At 39.3% G+C, this 11,406-nt stretch overlaps 1 protein-coding gene across 1 annotated transcript; it reads left to right on the top strand.

Annotated features, from left to right (window-relative positions):
• Positions 1 to 7,436: 7,436 nt before the first annotated feature.
• LOC113032523 (TLD domain-containing protein 2-like) lies at positions 7,437 to 10,275 on the top strand. Its single transcript, XM_026185482.2, has 6 exons — positions 7,437 to 7,592; positions 7,846 to 7,998; positions 8,603 to 8,755; positions 8,867 to 8,962; positions 9,090 to 9,163; positions 9,251 to 10,275. Exons 1-6 carry the CDS (start codon positions 7,458 to 7,460, stop codon positions 9,387 to 9,389), a joined length of 750 nt encoding a protein of 249 aa, XP_026041267.1. The 5' UTR covers positions 7,437 to 7,457; the 3' UTR covers positions 9,390 to 10,275.
• The last annotated feature ends 1,131 nt before the right edge of the window (positions 10,276 to 11,406 follow it).

Below are 11,406 nucleotides of genomic sequence, written 5' to 3'. Positions count from 1 at the left end.
TTTTACTGCATGTTACATCAGCAAGGTATTTAATAAGAAGCACGTGTTACGAGAAACAAACTGAGAATGCTAAATATCAGATCTGGGTAATGTTTCTGTGTAATATTATATATATATTATGTGTAATATGAAAGAATAGAGAATTACTGACAAATACTCGCAATGTTAAAATATATATTTATCAAAACCTGCAGTCTCACCAGACATTAAACTGTTCAGTTATTCAAGAAAAGTCATCCATCCAATAGTTTTTGTCCATTGTGAAGCTTCACAGGTTTGAGATGATACTGCTCAATGACCTAAAAAATCCTGAGACAAGAAAAAGAAAAAACAACATTATTCTGTATATTTGTGGGAGATATCGTGTTATTTCCAGCAACATCAAAATAGTCTCAAGCAACCAAGGATAAAGGAAAGTTGTGGGTTGATTGTGGAAAGGAAAAAGGTGACACAGAGTGATACAGAGGGGGGGCGGCTGTTTTTCACATCTGTGGGATAAAAACAAAAGAAAGGTTACATTACTGTTACTTTAACATAAACTCAAAAAAACGAAAACAAAAAAAAGTCCAATTATTCAAGTAATTCAGCCCATTTTCTGGCTATCATTTGCGGGGTTGTATTGTTGTTGTTGGTGTATCATATTCAGTGTTGGGACTAACGCGTTACAGTAACTACGTTATTATTGTGGTAACGAACACGGTAACTAGTTATTATGCCAAAACCGGGAACGCGTTACTCGTTACTGGGATTTAGATAGGCTCGTTATTCGTTACTTCGTGTGGTGGCTATCGCGGAGCTTCCACAGATTCAATAACATTAGCAAGTGGTGGAAGCCAGCAGGTGGATGAAGGAAAAGGGAGGCAAGAGGAGAGACCTGAAGCGGCCGCTGGTCCGAGAGTGTCAGGTGAACTGAACTTCAGGTAAGAAGTTATGACCTGCAGTCTATCTGAGTCAGATATGAACCAAGTTTAGGTGGAGTTTATTTTCATTATGCTGACTTTTTCGTACTGCGTGCTAGCTAGAATGACGGAGTTTCTATACAGCTGGGTGGGTGCTATGATGTTACTGATGTTGAACTTTATTTTGTTCATAAGGTTAATTATTAGAGTTGCCAACCGTCCCGAAAAAAACGGAATCGTCTCTTATTCAGAGAAAATATTACGCGTTTCTTATTGAGGTGAAAAGGAACAGTTTGTCCCGGACTTCAGCTACAATGACAAAGACACACAGCTGGAGTTATTCTGTGTTTACGCTGCACAGCTGCCTCTTCTTCTCTCATCCTCTCCCCCTCCCTCTCCTGTTTCTACTTCAATCATGAAACTGATCAATGATCAGCTGATCGGCTTTTCTCTCTTGTTTATTTATCGCCCACTTTGCGCCAGAAAGAGGAAACCAGAGGATGTCGCAGTAAACAACAGCAGCATGTTTAAGTTTGATCAGCTGTTGTTAGAATTTATTTAATATTAATTTCTAGTATCAGCTGATGTTTGCTGGAGCCACAGCTGTAAAGCTGCTGGTCATGATATGGTTTGGTTATGTGATGAGAGGGAAACATGAAGATGAAACCAGGAGATGTCCTTACTGAATCATCAGAGCTGTGATGGAGAAACAGGTTTACCTTTTAGGTGACATGAATGAGTTGAAGGGAAGTTATGAACTGTTTCTGAGAGACAAATAACACCAGGATCCTTTTCTAAGCAGCTGACAGCTGGTAACTGTGCAGGGGCGGGTCTAGCAAAGTGTTGCCAGGGGGGCATGTAGGGCATTAACAGGGAAAGGGGGGCACAAGGAAATACTTTCTTATTCTCATTTAAAATGTCTCACTTTTAAAAAAATAATTATCTGAGTCTTACAACAAACAATTGATAGATTGATACATATATACCATCAGAACAGTGTACATCACTGTCACAACAGTGTTTATTTTCATTCAAAGGTTTTATGATTTTTCCTATAATGGTGGGCCGGTCTCTAGTCAAAATGCCCAGGACGATTTTTTTGTCCCAGTCCAGCCCTGTATGCAGCTCATCTGCAGTCTGGTGTTACCTACATCTTCCTATTCAGAAGGCAGAATTTCCGAGTTCTGAGCTCAATCGAAAGCACCACGACTGCAGTTTTTGTGTTGGATGTAAAAAGCAGGCTAGGATAGAATCAGGCGTGGGATTTCTCTCGTGGAAATGTGCACATTATTTTTTCCTTTCTATTGGTAGGTGGCACAGTGCACTTGTGGCAAGTAAGCAAGCTAGAAGACTGGCAATCTTGCTGGGTATCCAGTTACGGAAGCAACACATTAACAAGAGAATTCTGAGTAAAACCAAAGTTACTTTCCCTAGTAACTAGTTACTCTGAAAGTAACAAGTAACTTGAAGTAACTGAGTTACTTTTGATAGGAGTAACTATTAATGTAACTAAGTTACTAATTTAAAGTAACTTACCCAACACTGATCATATTTGATTCATGAGTTTTTGTGAGTTTTTCAGACCTCTACATCATGAGTGTCTCATGCTCTCTCTATCCTCTTTGTGCTATCTTACCTTCTCTCTTTGTTTTCCCTGTCCGTGTTCGCCACCTTGCCTCTCTACTATTACTGTGTGTGTGTGTGTCTTAGTGGGACTCGTGCCAGGTTCGTGGCTTCCTGATTCCTCTCAAAGCCACTACTCAAGGGAGTGTCTGAGATTCAGTCTTTGCAGGAATGTTAAATGAGTAACAGTTACTAGAACCCCAGCTCTGGTGCTTATTTTGTTGATTCATTTACTTGTGTGGAAAACTTACCTGTATTTTCTGTGTGTATATTCCAGTGAAGAGAGTTTTTCAATGACAATTGCGATTTAACAGGGTCTGGAGAAAGGGTATCTGGGAACAAACAATCTGATGGATATATATATATATATATATATATATATATATATATATATATATATATATATAGGTTATTGGTCGGTAGTTGGAGGGGACCAGTCCCTTCTTGGGGTCCTTGGGGATCAGGACCGTCCGGCCTTCAGTTAGCCATTCCGGGTGTCTCTCGTTAACTAGCAGCTGGTTCATTTGTGCTGCCAGACGCTCGTGGAGTGCAGTCAGCTTCTTCAGCCAGTAGGCGTGAACCATGTCGGGCCCTGGTGCTGTCCAACTCTTCATACTGGAGACCCTTTCTTGGATATCGCTGTGGTCAGCCCTCAGATCCTCTAGCCACTGAGCATTGCCGTTATGGGTTGCATCCTTCTCCCATATGCTCTTCCAGTATTGCTCCGTCTCCAGCCTTGGTGGTGCTGTTCTCTTATTGTTCCCTTGCCACTGAGAGTACACCTTTGCTGGTTCTGTGGAGAACAGCTGGTTTATTCTCCTGCCTTCTATCTCTCTGGTGTACCTCCTCAAGCGGCTGGCCAAGGCTGTGAGTCTTTGCTTGGCAGTTTCCAAGGCCTCAGGTATGGACAGCTTGCTGTATTTCTTAGGCACCTTATTTGTCGCACCTTTCTGCAACTCCGTTAGTTGGCTAACCTCCCTCCGTGCTACTTTGATCTTGCCCTCTAGCCTCCTTCTCCATGGAGGGTACTGCCCCTTGTCGCTGTTCAACTTGTAGCCAAGCATCTCACTGATCACTGCTGCCGTATTGTAGATCAGCTTGTTAGTGTCGGTAATCGTGGTTGTAGGTATTGTCCGTAGTGCTGCATTAACATCATCTAGCAGACCTTCTGAGGGAACTTCACGTAATCTTGGTAACCGGCTACGCGGGATCCAGGTTTCAAGCTTGGCCATGATCCTACTCTATTAATAAGATCAACTGAAAGGATCAGAAACAAATACAGTTAAATCTATAGCTGTCAGTTGATTACTGACTGATAACAAAATCAATTGAAACCAATCAATATTCCAAGACAGGCAAAAACACAAAAAACAGTTAACTTTTTAGCTGTTTCCCGATATCAGAGATCAACTTAAGAGAGAATCAGAATACAAAACCAATTATGAGTTAACTTCTACTGGTATTAACTGATAACAACTGATGGCAAATCAATAGAAGAATCAGAACACAAAATGAACATAAATCAAATACCAGTTAGTTCTATAGCTGCCAACTGATAACAGAAAACAAAAATGTAAAGGAAACTCAGAATACAGTCAAATAGCAGTTACAGTAACTCTGTATGTATTAAATGATAACAACTAATAACAAATCTTACCCATGCGCTCCAGAAAAAAACTACACTGAGAGCTCTCACAACTCACTCACCCACTCACGCACACACGCACGCGCGCGCGCGCACACACACACACACACACACACACACACACACACACACACACACACACACACACACAGGTTTGATCACGTGATTTAGCAATTTAAAATTGCTTTTAAAACCAATTTCCTTGTTAACCATAACCTAAACTTGTAATTCCAACTTTATGCATAAAGTATGTATCATATCATATAAACACTTTATCATTTTGACTGAGAGAACTTTGACCACTCACCGCTCACATTTAAATTTGGTATGTATGCAATTTTGCAGATTTCGATAGAAACAGGCTCTGCTTGCCGTTTCTTTGAAGGCCTTCTGTGACAGTGACCGGAATCAGGTGTCTCTTTAGTTCTGGCGTCTGACAGCATCTCCATCAGGAGCCTTCCCAGTTGTCCTTTTCTCCTTTCCAACTGAAAAAATCAGGTTGGGGTCACCAGTTTGTCGTGTACAAATTTTTTCAGAAGGAAGTACTGGAGAAATATCTGTCGTTTAAAAGATTTAATTTGCTTTGGCAGTTGAAATTACAAGTTTCAGTGCTGGACCTCTGTGTGAAATCAACCATCTGTCTTCACACAAAGCATGACCCTCATTGCAGTTTTTGTACTGCGACAATAGCAAATGATTATTATGGCTATCTTCTTCCAGAAGCAACGTGGCAGTCATGCTGTTTCCTTACAAATCCTCTCTGTTCACGTCCGCTTCTTGTCAGCCTTCTATCTGCTCCTTTTTCCTGGAATCAAAAAGACAGGCATAATAAAGGCTCTCCCTGCCCAGCCTTTATTATTTAATATTACTGATTCTAATATCTAGTTCAGGACATTCGTTTGGACTCCGTTGGCCCAGAGAATGGCCCAAGTGTGATATGTAAGCATGCTGCAAATTCCTCTACACTACTGTGTCAACCCCCAATATGTCAGCCAACTCATAACGCTAGACGAAGCTTTTGACCCTAAAGACACATTTATGAAAACACTGCCTTGTGTACACAAAAAAATGAAAACTGCTTTTTAAAATCATTTTCAACCCTAACAAAATACACAGTAATTTTCCCCTTTCCAAAACCTTTGAGTGCCCTTTGTAGTCGACAGCTGGATTTTGTTGTGGATTTTTTTGCGACATATATACCTGTATACACTGGACATATACTCACATATATACTATGTAATCATATATGCTCGTATACACCATATATGCCTACACTGGAGTGTATAATGGAATCACTGTGATAAGCATTTAACCTACATGATTGAATCACAAGAGCCATGTATTTAGGTCAAATATTATCTACAATTATATTGATGAAGCTCGTATCACTTGTTTTGTTTATTTTTTTATTCTTTCATAATCACATGTTGATTAATACTGTTTGAAATGTAGTAATTAGGATAAATAATGGGAATAGTGCTTGGATAGTTGTGTAACACAAGTGTTAGAAATGAAAAACGAACAACGTGACTCAACAACCTAGTACCTTTTAATGCTGTCAGAGGATGAGGTGGAGGATGGTCACACCTCTGAGCTTTCTCAGAGGAGGACAGCTTTTGAGGACCCTGAGCAGAGACAGTGTGACAGCGCCTAACATCCATAAGAAGAGGAACTGTCTAATATAGGAGACACAAGATTGTAGCCATTACAATATCATCTCGAAGGAGATAAAGAAAGCTTTTTAGTTGAATACACACAGTTTGATTCGTTTTTTATCCAGTTGATTTATGCAATTTATGTAAATCTAGACGTCTCCTGTCTTTATCACTTTACTTTCAACTATAATGAAATTGCGTTGATAATTTTCTAGGATGAAACATAAAAACAGGACAAGCAGTCCATCGAAGTAACAAATGATCTCTTGATGGGGGGAGGAGAATAGAGCCCCTTCAAAAGTCAGAACTCTAAAACAGAATGCATGTTGCAGGCTGCCATGGATAGGAGATCTCCTTTTCTCCTCACAGGCTGGTGTCCAGTATGATAGCTGAGAAACCAAATCCCACAACTTCACAGCCCTACTTCTTGTCCATAATGGACTTCGGGCGTCATCATTTTGACTCTGATCAGGCTGCTCAAAACCTGGTGTGTCCTTCATCTGAACTCTCACCTTCTTTCTTTGATATCTGGCCCTCCTCCACCTCATCTCCTGGCAGCTCTAAGTATGAGTCCACTTCCACATTTCTGAGTAAAATTCCTTCTACCTGACTCAGCCAGCATATCATTCTGTGATAAGACAAGACCTAATGTCCACCTCAAGAGACAGAAGAATGACAATTTTGAAAAACAAAACAAAACAATAATGCAACATGTTTCTTTGAAATACAATACTTAGATTATCTTAAAATAACAGAAAAGACACTGAAGGAGAAACACAAGGGAGGCATAAAATACAAAATGTAAACAAAATTATAAGCAGGAACAAAGAGCTTGAGGCTAATTATTAAAAGGAAAATAGACAAAGAAAATAGAAACACTAAAGAAACTAAGACTATATATATACTGAAACCAAAACTTGAACAGAGAAAAACACTGAATCAAAGACTCATAACAATTAGGCAGTTATTGACTGTAAAGGATTTTCATCCAAGTATTTATAAAAAAAATAATTAGATTCAGTGTGACGTTCGTTTGTACAATTACTTTTGAGTCTGTCTAAGTGACTTTTGAACCTTTGGCAATGCAAAGTTGACCACCTCTACATTATCTTTGTGCAGTGGTAACCAGAGACCTGAAGCTACAGCAAGAAGAAGAAGTGCAAACCACATCATATCATTAAAAAGAAAATCAGAGCAAAATACTGGTTGTGGAACACCACGTTGCAACAATCAACAAGCTCCTCAACAAGCCTTTCAACCCCACCTTTAAAAGCTAGGAAGTAAGATTTGCACCAACCTGCTCCACTAAATGTGGAAATAATTAACAAAGGTCTTCCAAAGTTGATATTCTCAAGCTCTCTTACACTCAGGCATTTTTACACAGCAAGCCCTCCTTAGTGACTTACAGTAAGTGCAATCACAGAGCTTGGTGGTTATCCCTGAGGGTGTAGGGTCTATATATGGACATCCTCTTTCCCTCTACATCCCAGAACCAGACCTCACTTTCCTGTTTAGTGAGAAAAGAAACTATTCACTGTCAGAGCTGACCAATCAGCAGACATCTACTCAAATGTCTGACCAATAAGCCTGCAGACAGAAAGAGAAAGTAACCCAGTGTATATAAGAACTGCCTTCATGGCAGTTTGGTTAGCAGACATGTGGTACAGCAGAGAGCAGCGCTTGACAGGGAAATCAGGAGCTATGAAGCGGCTGGCAGAAAATATTAAGGTGCTTTACATCGCCAGTGACTGTATGGAGCCTTATGTTGAGGTAAGATTACTCTGCTGAATGTATTCGTGTTAGGAGGTTCTGTGGAGGTTCAAATGTGTTCTGTCACCATGCATTGCAGTTTTGTTGCCATTCAATAGTTCTGGTTTTGTGGTTTAAATGATTTGCAACCTTTGTACTTAAGGCCATTAAACTTATATATGTAATGCAGTAAAAACTCCCCAAATAACAAATAAAAGGAGAGCAGTGGATAGCAGTGTAACATGGTGACACTTTTTCTGCTTGCCTCCTTCAGATCATCACAGTGAAAGAGTCCAAACGCTGCCAGAGTCTGTGCAGCTCAGACGCCTCCGAGGTAGAAGAGCCCGAGTACCTGCTGGAAGTTGATGATGATCTTCCTGTCCTCACTGACCAGAGTCATCTGCTAGATGACTATCACCTAGAAAAAGTAAATAACACTCATTTATATATATGTGTGTGGATCACAGCTATCAAAAACAATCATCTAAACCAGGGGTGTCAAACTCAAATACACAGTGGGCCAAAATTCAAAACTGGAACAAAGTCGCGGGCTAACGTTAATATTTATTGAAATATATTTATTCCTCCAGATATAAGAATGAATCTTTTCTTATGGACTCAAACACGTTTTGCTGAAAAACTGAATATGGAACAAGCAAAGCTTAATACTAAACAATATATATATTAGCTGTATAATACCAGTAGGCCAGCTCTGATAGTAATTTGGTATGGCTTCGCGGGCCAAATGTAAGTAGGCTGCGGGCCAAATCTGGCCCGCGGGCCAGAGTTTGACACCTATGATCTAAACAATTGTACAATTGTTCAGAAAATTTTCTGCTTCACCATCTCCAGTTTCACAACAGTCATTATTTATGACATAAGCGGCAGCATTGCCTGGAAGTTGTGCTCAGACCGTAAAGTTTTTTATGCAAATTGTAGACAGTCAAGCAGAAGAACAGTGTTGATTTTAGATGGAGTGACGCATTAGTCTTGTCAGGACATGATCTGATGAGCAACTCTTTGTCAAACAGCTTGCTGTTCACATGCCAGCAAGGACCCGGGGTTATCAATGGCAGCTGGTCTACAGCACAGCCGTCCATGGGAGCAGCCTGAAGACTCTGTACAGGAACATGGCTGAGGTGGACAGCCCTGTGCTGCTGGTGGTCAAAGACATGCACAAAAAGGTTTGTATCCTGCTCTTTAGTCTCCAGCACTTTTCTGTACCAAGAAAATGAGACGGATTCCTCCATTACCAGCATCTCCTTTAACAAACTGGTGTCTTGGTGTATTTTCAGGTGTTTGGGGCTTTTTCTTCAGATCCATTCAGAGTCAGTAAATACTGCTACGGTACTGGAGAAACCTTCTTGTTCAGCTTCAATCCCGACTTCCAGGTAAGAGTTGAACTTTTATTAATGTTTTACCTCTAGTCTATTTACAGGATGATTTTTCATTAAATTATTTCACTTATTGTAGAAATCTGCACAGAGTTTAAGATGTTTTTATGTCTTTGTTATCTAGGTATACAAGTGGAGTGGGGTGAACTCGTACTTTGTGAGTGGAAACTGGGATTCATTGCAGCTCGGTGGAGGAGGGTAAGTTATACAGTTATTTATTTATTTTCCTATCAGTGAGTTTTCAAAGATCTGATATTAAAGTTCTATTGTTCTCTCTGTCTTTAGGAGTGGCTTTGCCCTGTGGCTGGATGCTGATCTGTACCGTGGTTCAAGCTTTTCCAGCCCGACTTTTCACAATGCACCTCTCTCCACAAATGAGGACTTTATTGTACAAGACCTGGAGGTCTGGACTGTGCAGAATTGACTGTGAACATCTAAAAAGCCGAGCTAAAAACAAAGCAGGACCTGTTGTTCTGTGTGGAGCTCCCAGACTTCAAGGCGTGTAGGTCGTTTAGCCACTACTGTACGTATCCTGATGGAGCGTCTGCTGTCGTCTCTGCACATGGTTCAGAGTTCCTCTTGTACAGTTTGAAGCCTGCTGACGGGGAAGCCACTGTAATGGGATTCAAGAAAGAGTCTATTTTTTTTTTTTTTTTACATCAATGCGAGGCGTGTGTGCCGTTTAGTCACTCAGATGTGCAGATGGAGCATTTGCAGATTTTAAAAAACAGCATTGAATGATAAGTCTACAGCTACTGTAATGATATTCAGGGTTCAAGAAAACGTTTATTTTTATTTTATTTTTGTATCAATGCATATTTATAAAATAATGTGTTTTTTTACAGTTTGCATCTTTGGTTAAGTGAGTGTGTATTAACAATAACTGGTTAATTATATTAACCAGTTATTGTTAAAATCGGTATAACACTGTTAGGACAAACAATTTTAACTGGTTTTAATGTTTCCCAGTCAAATCTGTGGCTGCTAGTAAGGACCAAACTAGTAAAGTTGAACAACATTGCACTACAACAGCTGCTGGATAAGCTGGATGTGCTGCTTGAGGAAGAAGTCAACTGAAGTGTAAAATGAAAAATTCTTTTTTTTTTTAAATTAAGCACCAGCTTGTCTATTTGGAGAGAAAAGTACTTATGAAAACATCAAATACACACACATGCCCAGTTGTTTATTTTCTGTCTTTTTAAATACACTGTTCAGGAAATGGTTAAAGTTTTTCTATGACTGTCAGGCAGTGCTGGCACTACCACTGTTTTTTGTGAAATCCCATTAAAGGTTTATGTTTCCTGTTGAAACTGAGTAGATGTCATTTTTTACTGCATGTTACATCAGCAAGGTATTTAATAAGAAGCGTCTGCTGTCGTCTCTGCACATGGTTCAGAGTTCCTCTTGTACAGTTTGAAGCCTGCTGACGGGGCAGCTACTGTAATGGGATTCAAGAAAGAGTCTGTTTTTATTTTATTTTTACATCAAAGTATTTTTATAAAATGACAGTTTTAAAATGATTTTTTAAAGTTTATATCCGTGTTTAAATTCAGTGTGTCTTCATATTCTATTAACTATTTAATTGTGAAATACTGTAACACTGGTATGAACAAAAACCGCTGATCTGAGCTGGTTTGAACATTTTCCATGTAAGTGAGGATCAAAATAGGAGCGCTGGAAATAATTTAAGGGCAACATTTCACTACAAAAGCTGATTGTTTGCTAGACATGCTGCTGGAGGAAGAAGGGACCTTAACTGTAAAATATAAGTTCTGCTTTGTGTAAGTGAAATGCCAGCCTGTCTGTTTGGAGAGAAAAACACTTTGAATAAAATGTCACATACATTGCCTAGTTGTTGGTTATTTGTTTATTTAAATACACTTTCAGGAAATAGTAAAAGTTTATATATGACTGCCAGGCAGTGTAGGTGCTGCTACTTTTTTCTTGTGAAAAAGTTTCCTGTTGATACTGTCGCTGTAGTCAGCAGTTGTTACGAATAACATCAAAATATCATGTTACTGATAGTCTGATATTGCCTCTGTTCCTTTGTTAATTGTTCTTTCTTTTGAAGAACTACATTAAAGTTTTTTCTTCCTTCTTACAGTTGCTTTCATGTTTCGCTGTAGCAACTTTCACCATATCACTGAGATAAAATGTGTAAACAAGTAAAAAAGTATTGAACATATCACCAATTTTCTCATTTAATATATTTGTAAAGGTGCTATTCACACAAAACCCATCCAATCCACACGTTATGTGTAATAATGGGGAAAAGTATTGAACACACTTTCAAAAATCTATTCAAAAGCCTTTGTGCAAAAGCCTTGTTGGTGACTACAGCTTAAAAATGAATCCTATATAAAGAGAAACTAGTCACATACATTGCCGAGGTGTGATTTTGTCCCATTCTTCCACACAAACAGTCTTGATGGTTCAGTGGA

Source organism: Astatotilapia calliptera, chromosome 11, assembly GCF_964374335.1.
Source record: "Astatotilapia calliptera chromosome 11, fAstCal68.1, whole genome shotgun sequence".
NCBI lineage: Eukaryota > Metazoa > Chordata > Actinopteri > Cichliformes > Cichlidae > Astatotilapia > Astatotilapia calliptera.
The sequence above is the reverse complement of the archived record's forward strand: the minus strand, read 5'-3'. Positions and strand labels throughout refer to the sequence as shown.

What these genes read in the sequence shown, in the direction of transcription:
- LOC113032523 (XM_026185482.2), top strand. Translation starts at nt 7,458, where the DNA reads ATGGCAGTTTGGTTAGCAGACATGTGGTACAGCAGAGAGCAGCGCTTG. An exon ending in TCAAAGACATGCACAAAAAG is followed by an intron (nt 8,756 to 8,866) that starts GTTTGTATCCTG and finishes GTGTATTTTCAG; the next exon opens with GTGTTTGGGGCTTTTTCTTC. An exon ending in GCTTCAATCCCGACTTCCAG is followed by an intron (nt 8,963 to 9,089) that starts GTAAGAGTTGAA and finishes TTTGTTATCTAG; the next exon opens with GTATACAAGTGGAGTGGGGT.